Source organism: Neodiprion fabricii, chromosome 6 (genome assembly GCF_021155785.1).
Source record: "Neodiprion fabricii isolate iyNeoFabr1 chromosome 6, iyNeoFabr1.1, whole genome shotgun sequence".
In the NCBI taxonomy this organism is placed as follows: domain Eukaryota; kingdom Metazoa; phylum Arthropoda; class Insecta; order Hymenoptera; family Diprionidae; genus Neodiprion; species Neodiprion fabricii.
In genome coordinates this window covers 29,322,323-29,347,487 of record NC_060244.1, presented here as the reverse complement: position 1 = coordinate 29,347,487, position 25,165 = coordinate 29,322,323, and the positions used below count along the sequence as shown (strand labels likewise).

General features: G+C 44.2%; 1 protein-coding gene across 6 annotated transcripts in view; it reads left to right on the top strand.

Annotated features, from left to right (window-relative positions):
- LOC124185439 (nucleolysin TIAR) overlaps positions 1–24,709 on the top strand; it is a 272,445-nt gene extending 247,736 nt beyond the window's left edge. For 5 of the 6 annotated variants that reach the window (XM_046576218.1, XM_046576223.1, XM_046576222.1 and 2 more), the window contains 5 exons: positions 14,917–15,097; positions 19,231–19,360; positions 19,562–19,809; positions 20,340–20,520; positions 22,194–24,709. In XM_046576218.1, the coding sequence (XP_046432174.1) occupies positions 14,917–15,097; positions 19,231–19,360; positions 19,562–19,809; positions 20,340–20,520; positions 22,194–22,235 (782 nt within the window). In that variant the 3' untranslated portion in view covers positions 22,236–24,709. Of the gene's footprint in view, positions 1–14,916; positions 15,098–19,230; positions 19,361–19,561; positions 19,810–20,339; positions 20,521–22,171 lie in introns of all 6 variants that reach the window. The other variant, XM_046576219.1, reaches the window with a different exon arrangement.
- The last annotated feature ends 456 nt before the right edge of the window (positions 24,710–25,165 follow it).

Below are 25,165 nucleotides of genomic sequence, written 5' to 3'. Positions count from 1 at the left end.
CAGTCACGACGGCAAGAGCTTCGAAGCCCGTAAGCTATACCTTTGTAAAAAGCTCCGGCTCTGTTATACGTATGCCTGTGTACCTTACGTATATGCATGCACGCGTGAATTATGTAATTCCCTCATTTCCCTCGGACAACTTCTACGCCTGTGTAATTATTCCCGCTTCCTTCTTTCCCTTCCGCGACTCGCTGCGGAACCCCCGGTACTTCGCGATACTTCACCCTTCGCGCACGAACATAGATCCGAGATCGTTGCACAGTCTCGATGAGATAGCCACGCCACTGGATCGCAGTGATCGGTTATTATTAGCGGATGGTGAATTCTGGGAGACATTTCGCAAGAATTCAGGAAATAGACCAACGGTTTCTAAGATGTACCGGACGTTGGACAAGGTACGAAGAAGCGTTGCGGGCATAAACAATTCTGATGAACGCTGAAATTCTTTGAAACAGTTATGCCGTGATTTGGATACCATTCGTTCGGAAAAAAAATATAATCTGGATTTTACACCTGTCGTGGTGACTGTATGGACAGCACGTTCTTCTGGTCAAATCTGCATGAATTTTGGTAGATCTGTTCAGATCTCGTCGCTCAACTGCTGTACATTTAACTCCAAAAAATTCCACTTCATACGTTCACCACAGGAGTTTTAAGATCTAGAATATTTTTCCTTACACGTTGATGTATTTTTCCGCTTATTCAACCCATCCACTTCCGTCTCCTAGCTTAGTTTCAATCGTACCTGCGGAAAACATACCTAACACGTTACGTACAAATTTTCAGTCCATTTATTCTGAAATCGAAATTGTTACTTCTTATTCGTATATACTTCGTCAGCTGTCTCGCCGGTTTTCCGGCAAATCGACGAACCGAGCCTTGCAACTGTAGAGCCAACGGAGGGTTGGATCGGAGGGGGTAGTTCGATGCCGGCGCGTCGTTCCGGGATAATTAACTCCGCCACCGCAGCGACGATGTCTCTGGGATAGCGACGTACGTCGGCGGGTACATTTGGGTTACGGATACTCCGTAAGCCAGACTCTGCAGCTTGCAGATACACGCGGCTGCCCTTCGTTTCGTATCTCGCCCTCAGCGCCGTGCCGAGTGAGAGCGAGAGTGAAAGCGAGAGTGAGAAAGACTCGGCACCCGCCTCGTGATAATTATGGCTATACCGTGATCATTGTTCGCCGTCGTCGCCCGGCCTGGGTTACCGCCTCTCGGTGCAAAGTTGGCCAAAGCTCGGGGGTGGAAGCGGATAACGCGCAATCGTTACGGAGGAACCGGCTTTGGGCCTACCGCGGTCCCCGTCCCGCAATGAAATTAGGCAAATTATATTAAATTAAGGGTCTTACGCAACGGAAAGCGACGACCCCGCCACCTGCTCGGTGCCAAGTCCTCTTTCCTTCCCCCCCTCCCTCTTTCTCTCTCTGCCTACCACCCTTTATCCCGCTCTCGCTTCTAGTTCCTCTCCTCGCAGCTAGCGGGAAACTCGAACTTAGGAACTCGTTCAGTCGCGAGCTTGTCGTCATCGTCAGCCGAGAGTTGGCCCGAGTGTATTGTTTATTCGCGTTCAATTTTCCATCGGTGTGCGCTTGTTGAGCGCACACACGTGAGAAGCGGGAGACGTAATCGGCAAAGTTTTCGTCACCGGGGCTTGAGGCGGGGACGAAGCCGGAGGCGGGGGTGGACAGACGCGCAACCCACCCCCGGTTAGCTGACGTCGGAGGCTAACTCGATCGGACCGAATTCCGGAAATCTAATTTCGGCCTAATTCGTTGACTCTCATCACGGTCCCCGGATCGAGTTTTTTCGAGACTTGCGATTTGGCGGGTCTCGCTTTAACGCGAAGCGGCGATAATCGTCCGGCTTCCTGCTTCCCCTTGTTATATCTATAACGCGGGTTGAGAAGTATAGCAGAAAGACAATAGTCGTAGTTGAAACAGCGACGACAGCACTGGCGAAAAATGTGGGGGGTGGCCGAACTGCGCGAGCTTTCAACGTCCCCGCACGCGGAGGCTTCGAGCGGCGTTCGTAAACATTGAACGCTTCCCCCGGGATGAAAAGTAACTCGGTCAAGAGGACGAGCTGGCGAAAAGGACTCCGTTGCGACGCTGTTTACCGGGGTCAAAGGGGACTGGAGGAGGATGAGGATGAGGATGAGGAAGAGACGGAGGCGGAAGCGGCAATACTTTTACGAGTTTCGTGTTTTTGCGTAGTTGGTACCAGGCGGCTCGTTTGTTCCAAGTACGTTACGGAGGGCCGACTAGCTCCCGTCGTTAATATCCCTCCATCGTCGGCATTATTGCAGGCATGACACCACTCCGCGAGACTTGGAATAATTAGCCCGGCACACGGCACGCGGTTCCCAGGGGCGTCCAACCCTTCGCCGTTCCGTTCCTCTCCCGAAATTGATCCTCTGCGCGCCTTCTCTCACCTCCTCTCTCTCTCTCTCTCTCGCTCTCGAATATCCTTACCAGTCTGTTAAAAGGCGCCCGAGCCACTCAGCCGCGTAGCCGGGGGGCGCCTCCGCTGCTGGACACGGGGTGCAGCCACCCGCGACGAGAAGCATTCGGAAGCTCGGGAGAGAAGCCCGGCCGAGAATCGACGGTATAAATCCATAGAGCCGACGCCTCCTGACCTCCCCTCCCCCTCGACATCGACGGTAGGCTTACGGCGGGGCGCCCCATTCACCATCGAGTGCCGAACGTTGTTCTCCGTCGCGAGGGCTTTTTAGACATCGTCTCCGACCCCCGGCTGTGGCGATCAGTCCGTTCGTAAAGGGGTCGGGGGGGGAAAGGAAAGGAGAATGGCGACACGCGTGACCACCCTCTGTTTATTTTCCCCGTCGCGTCGGGAGAAAAAGGATGGTGATAAAAATTGCACGGGCTTTTCATAGTTTTATTCTTTTCCTCCGCACCCTCGTTGGACGTGTATATTTGTATACGTACGGTTAAGAATATCACGTTTGGAATATTATTCTCCGAGTTGCATGTCTCGGTAAAAATTTATTATTCAAAAATTTTACCTCAGTTTGATATATCGTGCGCGATATCGGAGAAAATATTTCGGAACGGAAACGTTTGTATTGACTATAGAATATCAACGTCTTCCGAGTATGAATAACCTTGTCACGGTCTATTTGACTGTTATAGAAAACGGCTTGTGTGCCTTGATGTATCAAATCAGGCCTGCGTACGTGGAAATACGAACACAACACAGAGTTGCGGAGGGGACATCGAAGGCAACCCCTTTATTGAGGGCGCCAATCTATTAGGAAAGTGGAAGGGTGAATATATGCCCCAATTTATGCCGAGACCACAAATCTTTGCTGCAGGTAGTGCGGAGAGTTGGAGAGAGAGAGAGAAAGTCCTTCGCCCCGATAATACAGGGTGTACTTCGCTGTACGTACAGAGATTCACGCTGAGGGTTTCACCGAGTGAAATTTTTCCTCGGTATTTTTCCTCTTTTCCCAGTCGTCATAGCGCCGGGAACCGGGAACCGGGAACTCGAGCCACGCGTGAAAGAATTTCGGACTGGGAATGAAGCGGCCGTTATCCAGGTTCGCGCGAGGGGTGGAAAAGATTTATGCGACACAGGCACAGCCCGACACCCCAAGAGATATTTTAGAATCCATCTTTTTACGTGCCACCTAAGTCACGCCCGGGATGTTTGATGAAAGGCACCTATTTTGTCAAATCATTCTCCAACTGACAATATGTCAAACGTTTTCTTCCTTCTTTTATCCCTTCTTATCCTACGCCTCTTCGTCGCGTAAGCATTTTCGATATTACCGGCAACGTTTTAACCAAATTGCTGACGAATTGGTCGTCGCACGTTTCACCTGCTTCGCGTCGACTCTCCATCTTTCTCTCTCTCTCTCTCTCTCTCTCTCTCTCACTTTCTTAGCATCGTACATATTCTCATTTTTCATCAAATTACACCCACGTGCGGAAATCGTTTTCAACATCTCGCGAAAGAGACTACCTATACATATAGAGCTCGCGAAGAAACTCTGTCGAGATTCCTCCTGCACAATGGCTAATTACCTTACGAAATGGAAACGATGATTTGATTTACGTTTGACGATCCATCTTTGTCACGACTGAATGTATTTCAATAATCTATTTCTTTGAGAATAACCCATAGTGCACATTCTTGTTGCTGGTGATTTCTAGTTTTCGAATCATGTGTCCCTCCAGTTTTATCCTGACGATTCGACTTCAACGTTTAGAACTTAAAATTTTACCGATTCAAACAGGTTTTACAAACCGAGTATTTGCGGTTAGCATGCCACCTCTTAAATTGTCTCGACAAAGCCACCGGATTGTAGTTTTCGCTAATAGGTTGAACACGATATCGGCAACAAGGACAGGTTATCGATAAAAAAAAAAAAAAAATTAGTCAAGATCAAATAAATTTAGAGACCCTGCCATCAACGGAGGCTGGAGAGTGGGAACAAGGAGTCAAAACAACTGTCACTATAGAATGTTTAGCCGCTAAAGTCTGAAGAGCATTGATTGTACAGAGAACTGATTCGAAACAATTTTGAAATTCACGAATCGTAGGATCAGAGAGCACCTGCCTACGGGCTAGGTGTGGTTGCGGCGAGACCCGGACTGTGAAATGTCAACGAGAATGAAAGCCCCGAGTTGAAATCTACTTAATCGTTTATTTGCATCGCTACCCTTTCAAGCGAACGTTTGTTCACGGTAAATAAAACTTTTCCTTCGCCACTTTTCACTCGAGAATAGCTTTACGCTTTATACCCATAATATACGTATACCTGCAAATAAATTCATCGGCTGGTTTAAAAGGCACGAAGGTATTCAACTCACCTCCGTTTTCAACTCACTTAAATAACAATTTTCAGAACTAATTACCCACGTGATTGCGATACCTGCTTCACTCCCATTAATAATGAAGAACGTGGAAAACCTTCAACGACACAAATGTCAGAGTTACGCCAAAACTGAGTTCTACTTTTCAGATTGAATAAAATACCTCGCCTCAATTTCGGTACCGAAAATTCGTCGAGCTTGTTACGAATCGGGCCCAAGGCTACATGCGTGCTACGCGGGGGTTGAATCGGGTGAACTTGGCGGTGTGACGGGGGTGGCATTAAAACATTGTTTATTTCCATTGTCTCCGTTATTGCCGTAGGGGATAGAAACTCACGGAAGTTTGGTAAGTAAGGGTTACGAGACGGGCGGAGGAGGGTAGGGGGGGAGAGGGAGAGGTTAGACCGCGCCGGAACGGCCGCACGTCGCGTCGCGTTCGCGGTGAAACATACCTACGTATCTCAAGAAAACAGAGCGAGCTTGCGCTACGAAATAAACAGGCGCGCTCAGCAGCGGAGACATTATCAACCCTAATAAAGACGTGCCCCCATCCCCATCCCCATCCTACGAGTTTCTTGCCAGGAGAGCAAAGTAACCCCGGCCGTTAAACTTTCCGTGTAATTTTCGCGCAGGTATCGTTCCGCGACGATTTCGCGCCCCCGCATAAGGGCTGCGAATGTGTTTCGCCCCCTGGTCTCGGCCCCCCCTTTTTTTGGACCCCCGTTAAGCGCTATTATTTACCGCTCCGTTTGTTCGTTTGCTCGTCTGTTTGTTTGTTTGTTCATTCGTTCGTTTGTTTGCTTGTTTGTCTGTGCGTTTACTTGTTTACTTGGCCGTTTGTTTCTACGTCTTTTCTCATCCGCGGTACCAGCTAGGCTACCACGTTTCTCCGTCAGCCGTCACCGCCTGCCGTCCATCCCTTAAACCCAACGGCCGACCGTCCGGTCCCTTGCTTCGTTTACTCACTCGTTACTCAAATCCTGCCTGTCTGTCTATCTCTCTCTGATTTTCTCTCTCTCTCTCTCTCTCCGTCACTTACGCCTGGACCGCGTTTTCTCATTTTCTTTTTTTTTTTTTCTCATGTGTCAATTTTCAATTTTCTCCCTTTACAACTTTGCTCTTTCAATTACTACATAACTCTCGGTACAATCGTTTAGAATCTCTCACCGATGACAATTTTATTTCGCACTGGGTTGCCTCTGTTGCGAAATCTGAAAGTCTGCCAAGTTTCAAACACCTGGGAATTTTAGCATTCTTTAGTGTAAGTAGTTGAGTACGTAACTCGAGATTCTTCTCTATCTTTTGTCTTGTTTTAATTATGTTATCGGTCAATATTCTATAATATCTTGCATGAATGTGTGTTGCACAGTTTTAAACGATTCATTACACAACTTATAGTATCTCTTAAACGCACACACACTCATGTATATTGTGTACAAAAATCGGAACGAATCAAAAGAAGGGGCTTTTTTTTCAAAATTCAACTAAAAAATATTTTTCCAAATTACGAAAAACGAATGCTGTTCAAGTTTGAGCTCTTGACAATAATATTCAGAGACGTATCATCGCGATTTTCTATTTCCCATTTGATCAACATGGGAAAGTTTCTTTTACAACTTTGGAATTTTACAACTCGTCAATGCGTTAGTGTAGTAATAAAATCATAACGTATGTTTGTAGGGAATTGAACGATCTGCGAAAATGGTCTCGTATCATTTTACGATAAATCTAATCATTCAAAAGTTATTTAAGGTCCAACGTCAACAAAGTATCTTAATATATTTTCGTGGACAATGACGCTACTTCGATTCTGCGTGCCAAGAAATAATTCTTCAGCCTTACTCAAATTCGCCGGAACACTAACTTTAGCCAGAACCTCGCGATGTACCGTGGCAGCGTTTCTCTTTACGAGTTTCGAGTACCCAAGTGTTTGAGAATAAATGTCGAGAATACGTATGTCGGAACAAAAATAACTATAATAAATTAAGTCAAACGAATCGTCTTCCTTTTCTTGACGTTTTTTGACCTTTTCACTGTTTATTTAATTCAAATTTTTCAAATTTCACATCTCAGGGTGTTTTCAACGCTTCCAAAGGTTCGAATCGACTTTCAGATCTCGAATCATGAGTGTTAAAAAAAAATTCTTCACAACTTCCGCATGTATCCATGAAAGAAAAAATCTCGCTGATAATTCTCAGACCATTTAATTCAAACTATAATCGCTTATCTTGATCAGAGATTGAAAGGAGAGTGCAAAGAGACAGGAAGTAATAAAAATATTTATCGAAGAAGAGTAAAAGTTTCAGCGGCATAAATTGCGGTGAAATTTCTTACGATAGGAATTCACCCCGTGTATAGCCAGTGAGTGGTAAGGAATTTAAGGCTTTGTGGAATAGATCTTATCGTTAGTATATCGGGACGATAAAATTGCTCCGTTGACATTGTATTATACCTGTATACGATACCGCAGCCCGCAGCTGACACAACAGGGTCGTCGTTTCGTTGAATTGTTCGAACCGCTTCTTTCCGGGGACGTGAAGCAATACAGGCTGCGTCTGTGTAACGCACACGTAGAGACGTGCATACAAATATATATAACTTATATATCGATCCTACGTGGGTCGCGTTATCGGTGATATTTTTCTTCATTGAAGATTCACCGCGAGTTTGAAGATAAAAAGAAACGACCGTGATACGGTTACATTATACGCGGTGTTGGACGTGCGGAAAGACCCGCGGTAATGAGGCGATATTCAATTTACGAAATATCCGCAACGTTCTCGGCATGGAGTTGAAATTAACGTATCAGTGTGCGGAAAATGTGGAATTGCGCGATTTTACCCGCTGACCTCGGAATCCGAAATATACGTTGATCGCTTTGGCGAGGCTGCGATGGTTTTTCATTCGATGACATTTTCGGACGTAAAAGAGTATGCGAGATATCGAGTGCGAGGGAGTGTAAGAGAGAAAATTCACAGTATAAAGTACTCAGGAAAAAACAGGAGGAGAAGTTGAAAGTTAATCGATTCGAGTATGAAAAACGGAGAAATCGAATGATGTGAAAATAAATAAAACTTTATCGACACTTCGTTTTAATCAGGATATTTTGCAGGAGGGTGTTTGCAGGAGTTAAGGAGATAACTATGAAAGAGAGGGTGGGATTTAGCAAGTGTGTAAGTGTACCAAAAACAAAAAACAAACAAAATTAATCAAAAATCCAAAACGCTATCTTGAAACTCTCATTTGTCCTTGTTATTATTATTATTATTATTATTATTATTATTATGATGATTATTATTATTATTATTATTATTATCATCATCAGCATCATCATCATCATCGTTGCTATTATATTAGATGAAGATCTACTTATACTCACTAACTCACTTATTTACTCACTTATTATATACTTACCTAATTATTTGTATACTCACTTAATTGTTTAACTTGAATATCCTTCTATTTATACTCTTACATTATACTATATTATCTCTAAATTTTATTATTATTATTATTTTTATTATTATTATCATCATTACCATTACTATTATTATATCATTTTTACATACTGTATGTATTACTTATTTTGATCTCGATATTTTTATTATTCATTGTTATTAGTTTTACTATACCTATTAGTTATTTACCATACGAAGTTGAATCAATTTCCATTCACTTTGATAGATGCACACATATTTATTTACATTATCGATGAATTTCTGGCGAGACATATTCAACACGTTACATCTCTACCTTACTTACAAACGACAGTGAATTTGTTTCAAGTCAACGCCACATCTATTTTTCAATCAACCGACGGGTTACATCATTAATACTTTTCTTACGTCTGTTTTTTTGTCACTTCTGTAATCGTCCCTCGGTCTTCTGTTATTTTTATTTTTCTCCGAACTCTTTTTTCCACTCAATCGGATACACTTTATTCAAATCCGGAACATTCACCTGTTCGCATCTTACTCTGTAACTTATGACGGGTGCTGAATTATATACTAGGTATATCGGATACGTATACGCAGACGTTGTATGTTTTTTAGACTTATATTTTTTCGATATATTATTATCATCATCGTTATATTCACGAGCCAGAGTCGGTTGATTTGTTATATTTTATACAGGAAATTGATAGTCCTCTGAGTGGTAATTTATTCTTTTCAAAATACGTATTATATCAATTGGCTTCGTATAACCGCATGCTTCATAATTAATACTATACTACCTTGTACGTATAACACTTATGTTATAATTTTTTCTTCATCTTACTAGTTCACTTTTTATGAATGTAACGGCATCGGTCACATACAATATCTTGCGCGCATGTTCCTGATACGAGAATTAAATTGGTGAAATCCAAGGGTTACAGAATAAGGAAGGTAACGGGTAAGGAATATTTTCATTCCGAATTTTTTCTTCTACGTTCTTGATAAAAAAGACTCGCAAAAAGGTCGCCCCGTTTGTTACAACGTGCAATAATATTCAGGAAGAGAAATGTAGAAAACAAAAAGAGGAAATAGTTTACGAAAACTACCGTGAGAAACAATTTGATCGTCGTTTACAAAAATCAATTATTTTCCACACAATCTCTTCTTTCAAAATATGAATAAAAAGCAGATTCGGCAGCGCGAAGCAAGGTGGAAAAGGATAACCGCTACCTGTCGCAATAGGGCCGTTTTAGAATTACTCGATCGACTAGCGAACCGAGGCTGCGGTCGACCGGAAGCCGGGTGTGATCAAAGTGTTGAACAAATGGGCGAACGACGTGTGAGTCGGGGTGCAGCGAGCGGGTGATTTCCAATTAATATCAATCAGAAGGTGTGGCGGTTCGATTGGGCGCGACGCCGCGAAAATCGTTCCGCTTGAACAACGTCAACGTGCCGGAGTCGAGGGATGCGGTGCGTTGCATGTACCTACATACCTGTGGCTTACCTGCAACGCCAGCCCCGGAAGCTGTCGGAGATGCATTTCATTTCTACAAAGTTCCTCTTTTCCTCCTTAATTATAGGACAGCGTATGAAACTCGCGGTTAATTGACAATATTAGACTGATTATCTGTGCACGTAATTTTTTGAAGAATAAAATAGGCCAATTTCAAATCAAAAGTACTCACAGCGACGGTATTTTATTTACACGTGTTATTCCACCTTTTTACAAGCTCAAACGTGTAACGCGAGTGATGTGACGTCTGCTTCGATGTTTTTTTTTTTGCTTCTTACTTACCTCCGCGTCAAAATTTCGCCAATTTTTCATACGCACGCGTAAGCGGGTGTGCGTGGATATCTGTATGCGTATGTAGGTACGAATATGACTAATTTTCAGCCCACTTTTCCATGCTCGCATCGACACTTGGACGTCAATCTTCAGATGTCAGGTAATGGTGCAATCTGCCGTAAGCATACATACAGACGCACACGCGTATATCTGTGTATAATATCGTGAAATATTGTGAAAGGAGATGTATATTTTACGCGCGTTGCATATGAAACGTCGGTTCGTATAGATTTTTTGCTTGTTTCGCATTATTTCGGTTATTCATTTTATCTTGAATAAAAATCAACCCTGTATTTCTTTTTCTTTCGTATTCCGTTCCGTTGATCGAGTAAAAATCTCGTTAAAAATCGAATCTCTTGCAACGAAAGTTGCATCGGTTCTTCCATTGTTTTACACATTTTTCTTCTTCCTTATCGAGAAATTGCTCCGTCAACCCGATCAACTTCGACAACGCAGTTAAACGGCGCTCACGTGATATTGCGTTAAAATTGAGACGCTAAAATCGTAAAACGAATTTTCACGAGTTGAAAAAAAATTTTCTTTATCTCATTTTCACGCGGCAACGGAGTGTAGAACAACAAATTTCGTTCCCCCTCCCCGGCCGTAAGTTGCCTAAATCACCGGATCGTTATTGAGAAATCCTCTTTCCTGAAATCCCGCCGCGAAAAAAAACGTGACAAAATATTTGAATGGCCCCTAATCTCGCGTTATAGTGCCTCCTCCGGCTATACATTCCTGTACGGAAATTTGTATTTCAACAGAATCGATATCGGAGCACAAGAAGCGTGTATAATACCTGCCTAGATATCAGAATTTGTGATCCGTTACTTTATTGCTCGCTGTGGCTGCTACAGAGTGCTCGGGTTTCGGCGCGTGCACGCGTTTCCGGTTCGGGTTTCACGCCCCATACGAATCCCCATAAAAGTAAGCGCGCGTGCCTCCGCATCATCGCCCCCGTCATTTCACCCCGCCCCACTCGCTATCTCTACGCTCTCTTTCCGCTCATATCCGTGCATTTGCGGCCGCGCGACAAGTTCCCGATAAGTTACGAGCACCGCCCCTGCCGCCCCCGACACACGACCCTCGCCTACCAGAACTCAAATAATTCACCTTGCCCGACGGACGGACTTCGTCATCAAATACACGCCCTGCCTTTCATCCCCCCGCGGGTTTGAAAAATCGAAACTAGGTGTAGCGGATGACCGAAAGCGAAAAATAAGAGGTGGAAGTAGCGATACGAGGGAGGTTCTGGGTCTAGATTCTTACTGCCGACCCTTGACGACGTCTCATTCGGACTCGAACCCTTCTCCTCGATGACGTTACAGTAATCGACTCCTGCTGTACCTACACGAAGGCCACAATCGGGCTGCCTTACCAACAATGTCATCTACTGAAATTCGAACCACACCGTCTTGTCGACAATTTTATCGACCGGTGGTCAAAATCACGCTGCTTTACCAACAATCTCACTGTCTTACCTCCTACCAACGGTCAAGGTATAACGGAGAATGGCTTGAGTCTGGGCAAGATGCCGGTAAGTGTCGATAGTAGGAATCTGGACCCAAAATCCCTCTTGTATTCCTACTGGCGGACACCCCCTGAAAGTTATAGACTCGCGGCAGCTGACTGCGGGGATGGGGGATAGGGGTGGGGGTGGGTAATCTACGTCGGTGCATCGCCGCGTGTCGCGTCACCCCGCGCGGACGGGATGTCCGTGTAATCAGCTGCCTAATGGGCTGGATGTGGATATAGGCCGGCCACACGCGCCCTCGCCCAGGAAACTCTTGTCGGCGGGCTCGAGCGGAGAGCTTCATCTTCCCGTGACATGGAGCGACGACCGACATACCTGAAACCGAGATAACAAACGACCCGCTCGGCTCTACGGACATCCAGCTCGTTGCAGCGTTAAACGAGCACCCGTGTACCGAGCTAGCTGATCCCCGGGGGGGGCGGAATTTTAGGGGCTTTAACACGTCTGTTTCCTCAAATTTTCACTCGATGATTATTCTCCCTGATGAACAGAAAAAAAAAATTTTATTCTTTCAAAATGAGGAATTCGACATAGTGCTGGTGAAGATAGTTAAAATATTCTTGCAATCCTATCTGATTTACTTTAAACTTGGACCAAATATATTTGTCAAGTCTGTCGATGTGACAAATCGCCGGAGTTCAAAAATTGATCGGAAAGTCATTGCGAACGTTAGCCAAAGAATGATTAAAATGTGGTTTCGAAAAAATTCCAACATAAAAAACCGACCCGCTGACCTTAAAACGGCGAGTCGGGGTGAAGATTGGCGAGAATGAAAAAGTATCGCCATCTCGAATGAAGGAGAAAAAAATTGCGCGACGAAAAGTCGACAGGTATTCGAATGGCGTAAAAATCGGTTGAAGCAGGTATAACAATCGTCAAGTTTTTCACTCAGAATCGTGTACCATCATCTTTCCTCGGCGCAGATACGAGTATAGAGGTTAAATATGCAGCGGGTGCAGTCTACGTCTGGAACACGGAGAGAGGCGCGTGTACTTCCGCCCTTACGTCAGAGTACCTTATAGCCGGCGTTGCTGCACGGTTGAATATAGAAGCAGGGATATGCATAGATTCTCGTGTGCAGATTCACTACGTTATACTTGATGGCATACGCGGGTTCTAGGCGTATATAACACCGCGTTATAGTGTGTTGTAAGCGCTCCAGTGGATGTAGCCAGGGTTATATGGGAGACCTTTGAAACCGACGAGGGTGGTTTTACCCTCATCATGAATTCTCTCTGCGCCGAGTTTTGTTCAGCGTTCTTTTTTTTCGCTATTTCTCTCCCTCCTTGCCACCCTTCGCTTACATCTCGTTCCCTTTTTTTTTTTTTTTTTTCACTTTTTCCCTTTCTGCTTTTCTTTTTCCTCCGTTCTCTTTCTCTACCTCCCGTCCCTGCACTCTCTTCAACGCACAGGTGATACGTATACATTATATATATACGTGTACACGTCTCTTCCGTTCACACAGAGTGATGTGGATTTAGTAGAGTCTGTGTATAACCACTCAGCGTTCTTCAGCCGCGTGCGTAGATGGAAATAGAGGAATTAGTAACTACCCAGCTAGACACCCGGCATAATATTGACTGGGATCTCGCTCGTTAATTATACGTATACAACAAGTACAGCTATTTGGATAATACAATATACGTAAGGATGATGCCGAGAATTTCTAGTGAGTACGATTTACTCTCCTAGTTTACGAAAACGATTATTTCTTTTTATTATCGTTTCGTTTCTTTCGTATTTTACTCAATCATTTTTTGTTTGTTTTTTTCAGATTTTACTTTCTATCTTTTCAAGCATATTCCTCGATCATTTTCTTACCTAAATATATGTATCGTTATTGTGTCTACCCACTAACATATTTTATTCTATATGTATTGTCACATAGTGTGTATAGTATGTACATGTAATTAGGCATTGAGCCCATACTGTGTGTATAACTGTATGGAAATTTGTGTATACTGTGAACGTTTCGTCCAAGTATATTTATATAGTATCGTATTTTATACATCGTTGATTGACTTTTCATTACTATCGTTTTCTTCTTTCTCTCTCTGTCTCTCTCTCTCTGTCTCTCTGTGTATGTACATAGGTATACATAATACATATCGTACGTCTTTCCGCAATTACGTAGTATTTTGATTTCGTTTTCAATTCGAATTTTCTGTCTCCTTCGTCTTTTCCACCTCTGTGTGATATGCTCTTGAAAATAATTGGTACATAAAATTTATTTTTTTCTCCACAATTATAAAATTTAAATAACACTTTTTCGTCCAATATTCTATATAGTATCGAATAATAATTATCATAGTTGCAATTTATAATATTAACACGCTTCTGAGCACTATATATAATCGCATAACGTATACCGTATACATTATATCGGGCCAGCGATGAATTCAGGGGTGTAGACGTGACCCAGAGTCAGTCCTACCTCGGTACGATATACATCTACGATGCGTATAAAGAACTGGAATAACGTAATAGAAATGATAAGAAATTTTGACACAAATACTTAACATATATTATTAATACGCACGAAGATCGCAGGTAGGTGACTCGGTTAATCTTTACGTGCGCATCGCACGCACGGTATCATCCACCCGCGCAATTTCGGGCTGAATAATAACTTGAGAATTTCCAAGATAGAGTATAACATCGAGTACACGTAGATGTATCCACGTAATGCACGTATACCTGCGGTGGTTACGTACACTGTACAAGACGGTGGTCGGGGTCGTCTTCGCTCTTGAATTTATCGCATTTCGCGCGCGCGCGCGTGTGTGTGTGTTTGTACGCGTGTAGTCGGGTATGTACACCCGGGCATGCGTGTGCCGGGAATCCCCGGCACTTTGTCTTATATACTTACGAGCCGGCGTACATACCCATAATACACGCTTTGCCTATAACCGAACCAAACGAAACCAGCCTCCCTCGCAAGCGTCACGCAACGCCGATGCCCGACGCGACGCCGCTTCACTCGAGGAGAAAACAAAGGGAGGGAAAGGGATTCACCGGCGATGTCTTCGTTTAACGAAACTTTCGTGCCGTAAGATGCGCGATTTGAAAGCAGTGATCGAGGGGGGGGGGGGGGGGGGGATAAAAAATTGACGAGAGATGAAAAGAAGGCGGATGAAGGGGGGGGGGGGGGGGGAGGCGAAAGCGTCTGGCTTTGGCGTTTGGCGAGCCGGCGAGTCATCCGAGGTTTTACCAACCGATCTACTCGGAATATCAGCTAAGAGGTAGTTGTTCCCCTGCTTACAGCAAACTCAAAGCCGCTCACTTTCGACGAAGTTTATAATCAAAGCAGCCCCACAAACTGCACCGTCTACTGCGGAGGCCTCACAAACGGTCTCACCGAAGAACTCATGCAGAAAACCTTTTCGCCCTTCGGCTCCATACAGGAGATACGCGTCTTCAAGGATAAGGGATACGCGTTTGTCAGGTGAGTGGAATAACATTGTGAATATAATAATATCTCAACATGCGTACGTTGTGTTACCTTGATTTTTCATACATTCATCCCTCGTCGTTCGGTATGTGAAAAGAATTTATCGCGTAATAACGTCGGCGATTGACGGAATGAGGAAGGGAACCGCGTAAGCGAACGGCGTAAATCTCTGTAGGGGTTGTAGATCGTAACTGATTCTGCGTACGTCTGCCCTTAATCTTTCGAGATGAATCGGCCATCGCGGTGCATTTATTGGTCGATTCCGTACTTAGTTTCGGTGTAGCTTGATACGCGATATCGTATAACTCCAGGGATACCTTCCGGCTCGGTTCCTCGAGGATTCACGTGCTGGATCACGATCTGCACGGACTATCAATTTGCACCGCGATCCCCACGACCACCAACGCAAGCCGGACACACGCGACCGCCGCCGCAAAGCGGAGGCACGAGCCTAGAAGCGATCACCACGATTTACGGTCCGTATGTGCCCATGCATGCTCTTACCCCCCCCCCCCCCCTCACACCGACGAGTTAACCAAAGTCCCAAAGTCTCGAGAGTCTTGGCTTCGTTCTTTCTCCTTGGCTCTACGGGGGTCGATTCGTTTGCTATTTTTACACCACGGATCGCACATTTTTTCAGGGGCTGGAAACTCTCGGAACGAAATATGTGACGGATGTGGCGGATGTCTTTGTAAGCATTCGATTCGTCGAAACAATTATTTTCCAAAAATTTCATGCCGTATCTTCCAAAAGCAGCTAATTTTTCATACCAACCGAGTGCCAAACATTATAGGTAAGATCACGTGTTTTCAAAATTCAAGAACAAGAATCAATTCGTCTCAAGGGGTTCGTCGACGCGATTCTTTTTTCGCCGTGACTAACCCGAAAGACACGCGCCGCGAGCATTCGATATACGAACATATACGTATGTCTGTCACGGAATATGCTCGCCATTAGCAAATTACACAGTGACCTATTCAGAAACGTGCGGTATAATAGGTATGTGCATGGTCTAATCGCAAAGTAGACGTTTGAAATTCGAGTTTTATCGATCGGCGGGAATGTTGTTGATTGTATGGATAAATTGTCGGTGGCGTTTTGTTTTTCTTTTCTCTTCTTTTCTCACTTTTTCATTTTCAACGCGGCCGGGTAGACTGAAAGCCCTGATAACGCGGTAAAGTTGATAATTCAATTACGAGTAAGGGTTCGCTTTTATTTAATTCTACGTAACATCCCCCGCTCGCGAATCGATCGACGCGTGTGTGCACGCCGGGGTTTTTTACCGCGTGAAAGTCGCGTTTGAGCCAATTCACCGACACACGCGCGGCACGCGCGTCTGCTTCAACGTAGACGAGGGCTTACGATGATTTATTAAAATTCGAATACGGTATTTGATTACGTCGATTTCAACCTCTTCAATTCTCGCGTTGTTAGAAACGCAGCAGCTACTCGATGTTGTTCGATTCGCAATTGGGCCTGAACCTCGTACTTCTGATTAAACGCCGCGGTTCATTTCTCATCGAAAATAATATCCCGATCCCCCGCGTTATTTCACCACTCTGTGATCATTCCACCAAATATCAAGCAGGTGAAATTCCATCGTTGATTGCCACTCGGTCATTCGTGTATAACCGGTTGAAATTCCGCGATTGACTATCGAGCCTGTTTAATTAGTAACCGAGTGAAATTAAATGTCTATAATTACGTGTTAAATTTTCTACCCGCACAATATTCGGGTTCGGTTAGTGCTCCGCTTCGTAATTTCCTCATTCGATCAAATCTACAGAGCATCAATTACCCGCGCCAATTTTTCGCGAGTGAAGTAAAAATCGCAGAGGCGCGTAACCGCAGACAGCAAACGTCGTCGTTCGCTCTCCTCCCCTAGCGATGATCGTTTCGTCGATTGAACGTTGACGTTTGCAACAGATTCGAACACCCGGATCAATTTCCTCGGGAGTGATTCGCCCCGGTACAAGGAAAGGCAAGTGAGGAGGGTGAAAAAGAAAAGGTTAAAGAAGAAAAGAACTCGGGAGAGCGCCTCGGCCGAAGTAACTCCGAGCTTTTTCCGTTCTATATGAATGTCAATTTCCCTCCACTCTCGGCCCATTTCCGCGTACAAAGAAATGGCTCGCGCTCGGCTGCCCAGAATAATTACCGTTCGTCGTACAAACGTCGCTTATATGCACTGCAAATCGACGTACAATTTCCCCCTTTCGGATGCCAAGAGTTTCACCTGCGATTCGTCGGCTTTTAATTCCCCGCCTCAACCCCGATGCGGAAAAGTTGAATAAAACCGCCCCCGCGCACAGAGAACAAACAAACAACCCCCAACAAACCCTCGCAGCCCGGACACAAAAGTCCGGGTATCCGTCAGACCTGCGGCCACTTTGAAGCGGCCGGGATCCTTTTTCGCGCCCCCGGCAAGAACTCGCGCGCCTTATTTTCCGACTCTTTCAAACTTTTTCGCACATCGCCCCCGTCCGTGTCCCGTCCAACCCGTGATTTTGAAACGAATTGAGCGATTCTTTTTTGCCTCCCTTCACCCCCCCCCCCCCCCCCCCCCCCCGCCCCTCCTCCCCCTCCGGAGTTCCCGCGAATCATGCACGTATCCTTCCACCGAGCGAAACTCAGTCTTCCAGGTTCATTTGAATTTTTAATCAACGAATTAGCCAGTCACCCTCGGCTCGCCGAATGCCGGCATCCGTGGGTAGGTACACCACCGCTCAATTTGCAGACCGCGAAATTTCCCGACCCCGCGACTCGCCCTTTACTCTCGAACTTCACCCGCTATTTTTCGCGAACCGTCGTCGGGCAGCCGGCATAGTTTTAATTAGCGAACGCTAATATTCGCGTATTCAACGACTAGCCGAGTCAACGGCCGCCGGCGGCTCGATCTCACAGCCTTGATGCAACGCTCCGTTTCGGGATCGATAGTCATTCAACGTTTCGATATCGCCAGACATTTATCGCCCAGAAGTTATTACGTACAAGGTACGCGATTTTTTTGTCGAATGGAAAACGTTTTCCTTTCATTCGACGTAAGAATATAATGTAAAGAGGCACGCGCGCTGTACGAGAGAAAAGGCGACTCACGCGGAGTTACCTCGCCTTTATACGCGTGTATACACTGCAGACGTTCGGTTATATGAAAACGGCATCGGAAAATCTCATAAGAAACGATTCGAACTTTGGCGATGGAAATTGGCGGACGCCATCCTCTTCCTATCTTTTGCCTGGGTATATCTTGACGCGGCTCCGGCTACAGAGCACGAAGGCAGGAAAAGCAGGCGGAGTGAAAAACGCCACCTCTGATCCCTTCGGATATACATATTTCGATATACGACGCCCGGCAGATAGCAATTCATAATGCCGCACGGTAGCCGGGCGACGCGTCTGTTCGTATCCCGTTTTCCCCGGGGACGGGGGTGAGCTTTTCCCTCCAGCCATTACATCCTTACCCCGTTTTTCCCCATTTGCCATTTTACGTCCCGCACAGCGGAGGGAAAAAGAGAGAGAAAGATAGAGAAAAGAAGTCGATCTCTTACGCAACGAACCCTTAACTCAACCATCTGCAGGGTTGAACCTTCCTAGCCCCCGCGATAATAGAAACATTTTATTAACTCTTATCTCTCGGAGAGCACAAGCGTGTGCAGTCCAGATTACTTTTATAATGCCCCGTTAAAAACGGGGCCCGCCTATCGGACGGCTCTTTTTTTTTACGCGCTCCCCTCACCCTCCAATCCGTCGACACGTTATGGTTTTCGGCACAACCGTCTAGCCGCTGAGTCACGTACGCATTATAGAAATCTCGGATAAGATAAGAATCGCGGGGATGATAAAAAGCCGCGGTTTCTACTTGGGCACGTACATACCTATGCATGTACGTGTATATACATACATTGTATATCGCGTACATTACACCGAACCGAGAATAATTACCCGTAACGCACTTCACCCTGCAGTGGGGTGCACGGGTATCGTAAATGGAATCGATTCTCCGCTCGTTCTCGATACTGCAAAAAATATATTACTTGGCAAATACACCGTACGACGAGGGATGTCGTGATTGATGTGAGTCTGGTAAGTTTTAGAATCGATAAATACAATTCATTCCCCGCCTCCCGCAGGTTCTCCACGAAAGAATCGGCGACGCACGCCATAGTCGCGGTCCACAACACCGACATAAACGGACAGACGGTGAAGTGCAGCTGGGGAAAGGAGAGCGGAGATCCGAACAACGCCCAGCAAACCGGACAGGTGAGAACGGAGCGGTAATTTTATTTTCCACGGGATGCCGGGGGTCGAGGTGGGGGGTGGAGGGTGGTCGTTTCGCCGCCAGCCTCCTTCCTCCTCCTCTTCCACCCGCAATTATCCAGGAGTTACCGTGATTGCGAACGTTTCAACGTTTCAACGTCCTCTCACTTCTCTCTCTTCTCTTCTCTTCCCTTCACCCCGCAGACGCTCACCTCAGCGACCTACCCCTACTACGCGGCGGCGGCGGCAGCCGCTGCGGCCGCAGCTGGAGTCGCGGGGGTGGCGGGGGTCGGAAGTGGAATCGGCGGTGCCGGACAGCTCGGCTACTGGTATCCACCCCAGTCGTATCCGACAACCGCGACACAGATGCAGGCTGCAGGTGGATTCCTCCAGGGGATGCAGGGTTACACCTACGGACAGTTCGCGGGGTACCAACAGGCCCAATACATGGGGTGAGCGAAACACGTGATACTACCCGCTATATCTGATCACTTTTCGAGTAAGGCAAATATACCGGTGAACGAACGAACCGTCATGTCAAAATCACCGTGGGTATACATTGGAAATGTCCTTGAGAAGAGTGAATTGGATTTTCGATGGTCGCACCCCTAAAATTGGTTCGAAATGATTTAAAAAAAAATTTTACGTATGTTTTTTTTTCCTCCTCCATATTTACCCACACTTAGCAAGCGTTACTTTTTCTTGTAATTTTTAGGGGTAGGTAAATATGGAAGAAAAAAAAATGCAACGTTTCGTTAAATTATTTCGAACCAATTCGAGGGGTGCGATAATCGAAATTCGATTTCACTGCCCTTAAGAACACATGTAGTACACACACACACACACACACCTATAGATTACATACTTTGCTTCGACAATTTGTTCATTCGCTGGTATTCAATTGTTATACGCCGGGATTGTCGTACTTTCGTATCCAAAGACGCCTCGTCCTTGGTTTTTACCCTTTTTCTTCCTCCCGCAGGATGGGGATGGGTGTTCATGCGGCGGGAACGGCCGCTGGTTGGGGCCAGGGACTTCCCGGAGGCCCCCAGCTTCCCCCGCACCACGCAACCACCGTGTCGGCGCCCCCCGGCGTCCAGGCGGCAGCACCACCCCCGCCCCCGCCCGCCCAGATGATGGCCTACCCCATGCAACAGTTCCAGGTCGGTTTCTACCCCGTATAAGTAATTCCATGAATTCGACGGCTGCGAGGCACAGACTGTATATTTTTCAGTCGAATAATTTCATACTTGGAGTTGTTATTTTTCTTTTTTTTTGTTCACCCACCTTGACCAGGATGCCTTGAGAAAAAAATCAGTCTGGGTCTCGGAGTATCGGCTCGTCGAGTTAGGAATGTGTTTGTTTTTTATATACGTTTGATAACTGTCTTGTGATTCGCACGCTTTTGTCTATAAATTTTTCATTCACTATTTAATTATTTCCGATATTATCATACGTTTGGAAATCCGTACATTACTGAAGAAAAAAAAAACTCTGTTGATTATGGATTTGGACAAAAATTTCTCTCCGTGCACCGTGGAATTTTCAGCATGTTTCTTATTGCAATGGAATTTTGTTCACCATATTATGAAATATCTGGGTTTTTGTTTTTTATAATGTAACGAGTGTCCGGATTGAATATATTTCACCTTAAAAGCCGCCATGTATTCGAAATATTTTCAACCTTTAATCGGAATCCGGTAAATACAAATATGACGACGTCCTGATCTTCTGTTTACGACAGTACCTCAGAATTTGTGAGAATAGTAAAGGATAGTAAAAGAAAAGGTCCCTGTAGTAGGGAATAAAAAAATTTATCTCTGACATAAATTACAATTACATGCGAGGTCTTCAAGATTCGTAATAAAGTGAAGCCGGACACTCGAGACCTATCCGCATGTGTATCTAATGTCCGTACTATGCAAATATCCATTAACTTTAACGCGCATGTTTGTGTGTTTATATTATTGAGTAATTATGGTGGTATGGTTTCGTTGCTGGTTCAATAGTGAAAATTATTTTATTTGGGTTCGCGATTTCTGAAAAACTTGTATCCTATATTCATGCAAATTCCAAACGATACGGGTAAGGGTTGTCCGGGGTTTCAGACCGATAAATTACAGTCGAGGCTGCAATAAGCAAAGTCGAATGTTTTGCGCGTGAGAATGCTCAGGTAAATAAAATAGCCCTGCATCAGAGGAGCGTGACGGTTATAGAGTGTTCTCGTGACGAGTGGGGCAATTTCGATTAAGTGGCTATTGGAATCTGCGCAGGGTCGGCTCAGCTAGAGGGGGTCGCGTATTCGATACACTAACTAACCACCCGGAAAGAGTTACGCGAAGCTTGATAGAAAAAGAATTGCAGCACCGTACCGATCTCCCTGTCAAATTCTATCTCGACAATTCGAATAGCCTATAAACTTTATCGAGCAAGCATCGGGCTTTGAAACGTTCCATCAGACTTTGGCGCTTTGCGCGTATTTAGAATATTGCACGAAATACGCAAAATTTTTTATACCTCACTTGTAATATACATTAGGTATATACGTATCTCGTTCGTTGTGTCATGTGCCGATTTGCATCAGTATTATACGGTTTGTTCTTTGCTCGTGTTTGTCAATTCCAAATGGCAAACTTCTCGAATCCCCGTTTTGTTTCTTTGATGGTAAATGGGGAATGGTATCGGAGTAGCGAGCTTTGGTAAATGATAGTTGCACATACGTGGGCACGCGTGTAAATTAGATGAATACTAAATGATTTAAATTCGAGATCGGACACCATACTTAATCAGCGTTTGTGTGTTCAAATGGTAAAGTGTGTTCTTGGTTGCGGTCCAGCTAGCGGATGAGGACTGGCTGGCGCCTAGTCTTCTAGTGTGATGGTAAACACGCACTCGCCAGCGACACCACTGCTACGTCACTTCCGGTTTGAGCCCCTCCCCCTCCCCAGCAATAGGTACGCCCAACAACGACGACGCCGAAGAAGAAGAAGAAGAAGGAAAAGAATGAGAAGGAGAAGGAGAAGAAAAAGAAGAAGGAAAATGACGAGCCGGCGAAGGAGACCTACGCCGATCACACCGAGGAACCATCCCTCCGCCAAGGCCCGTCTCTTCGCGACTTCCGTTGACGCTGAACCGAGAACGGCTTCCGGATGCGGGTCGAACGGAGCCGCGTTCCATTGCTGCCAGGCTGGCTGGCTGGCTACTGACACACCAAACTATGCCAACGGACATACCCGTGACTCTTTTAAAACGGAGCAAAGACGCAGCGTTGTTTCTGATGACATTATTGCACACTCTGCTTTCGCTCTTGTTATTATTATCACTATTATTGTGACCATTATTATTATTATTATTATCACTATCATCATCATCATCATCATCATCATCATTATTATTATTATTACTATTATCGTTCTCATTCGACTATCATCGTCGTCATGCTGTGTCGCATTGTACCACTATTATCATTATCATTATTATTATTATTGTTATTGTTATTGTTATTATTATTACCATTGTCATATTACGTGCGCTAGTTTATCGGTAACTGCAGACAATGAGTGCATGATTTGACGTGGCGTAGGGGTGCGGTGCTGCCGTTTTATTTAACGAGATACGCATCTTGCCAGTTTCGTATAATGTAGAATCTGAACTTGTGGTAATAACCACGTTGTAGCGCAATTTCAAGGAACCGGCGTGTTGAATGACCACTTGCCTGTAGTTTTTTAAGAGAAAAGAGAAAATTGAAAGGAAGGAAAGCGTTTTATCTTTGGTAAAAAAAGAAAAACGTTGAATACCATGATTCGTCATATTCTCTTTTAGCGTTGGAGTTGAATCTGACGTGTTGAAGTAGTTTCTTCTTTATCCAGGCACGTAATTGTAATTTGTTTCGCAAAATTCGAGACGGAATTTATAAACTCAAATATAGGAAATAAAATAAAATTATTGCAAAGGAAACAAAAACTTGGAACGAGTCGCTGAATGTTAACCCAGCGAATGAGTCTTTGAATACGGGGTCGATACGAACTGCAGCAATTCTCTCCCCGCGAAACGTTTGCGACGAAAAATGCTAATTTTTTTCAACTCACGGCTCTCGTGCAAAATCGCCGTCTCTTTTTTTTCTAATTATTGTTACGATTAATCGACCGTTACGTATCAATACGTGCCTCGAACTTGAATGTGAACTAAAATCGTAGCTCCGATCGCTGGTCAACACCCAAAATTGCGAATTGAAAACTGAACGTCGCGCAGGCATCGCACCCCTAAATCGCCTGTGTGCAATAGTTGAAATACACGCGTAAAATATGTATAAATTATATAATAGAAAGAATTACGTGTATTGAAAGCCGATATAGTTAGGTGGTTATAGTTAGTTGGTTAACTGGTTAGTCAGTTGGTTGGCCGGTTGGTTAGATGGTTTGTTAGGTAGTTAGTTGGGTAGTTAGTTACTTACCTTAGCTATAGACGGGTAGTTAGTTAGTTAGTTAGTTAGTTAGTTATGTATTATATAAATATACAACCATCAGTGCGCAGAGAAATTCAAAGGCGAGGAAAGTGCAATTAAAAATGGAAATATATTTCCTACATAGTGCAGTATACTGAGAATTTGAATTATGCCTACATCTCGCCGAGTCGTCACCAGAAACTATTGTAGTATTAGGTTCTACGCTCGTTGACTCTTTTTGTTGCTTCAACATTTGTATTTTTACCGAACCTAATGGAAATTCAAATACGCAGTGACATTTTTTTTTTTTTTGCTTACAAAACACATTTAAACTTTTATTCGCCAATCGTGGTGAATCGGTGCAAAGAAAACAAGTGAAATATATCAGTCAATCAATCGATCAATCTATTGCACCGATTATTTTTACAATGATTCAAACGTTTCTCGCTGGATGTATGAATATAGGACAAATGATCAACATTAACGCAATCTGGCGTCACGACGTAGCGTGAAGTTGTTTTTTTCCTTTTTTTTTTTCTTCCTTTTATGGCGTCGAAAACGACAACGACGTATCTCGAAAAATAGTCGCGTTTGAATTTCCCCGCTCTCTTTCTCTCTTGCGATCACCATTACCGAGAGGTGAAGAAGGGAAAGAAAAAAAATAAGAAAAAAGTCCCAAAAAATTACACAAAATAAAAGTAAAAAAGGAAAAAAAAATTCAAAAAAAAAAAAAAAAAAAAAAAGAACGTTGAATCACGAGGAATTCAATATTGCACAGTGTCGCCCATGCGCGACTATATATATATATATATATATATATATATAAATATATATATATGATGATGATGAAAGAAGGAAGAGACAATTCTATATACAATACATATACGTATAGGTATATATTATATATATGCACACCGCACGAATTAGATTAGGAAAAATAAAGTAAGAGGGGAAAAAACATTTAAGGAAAATAAAAAAAATATTATATGCATAAATATGAGTATAAATATAAATAATAAGTTATAAATAATGATCGCAAATTATACATATATTATACTATATACATATATGTCCGCTGAGCGGAAGTATAATATTGTGGAAACGAAACGCGGTATACTAGGAGGGCTATCAATATAATATATCTACGATCTACACACAATATACATACATATGCACTACAATACATTTGGAAATGAGTGAAATTGATTTGTGTGGTAAGGATCGCGATTTAGGCGGCGAATCGCCGCGGATCATGTATATTTGAAACGATACGAAATATCAAAATATTCATCCAAAGAACACAAACGAATCCAGAAATAAGTTCGAAAATCAAAACTAAATACGACGGGTATTTATGCTGAAGT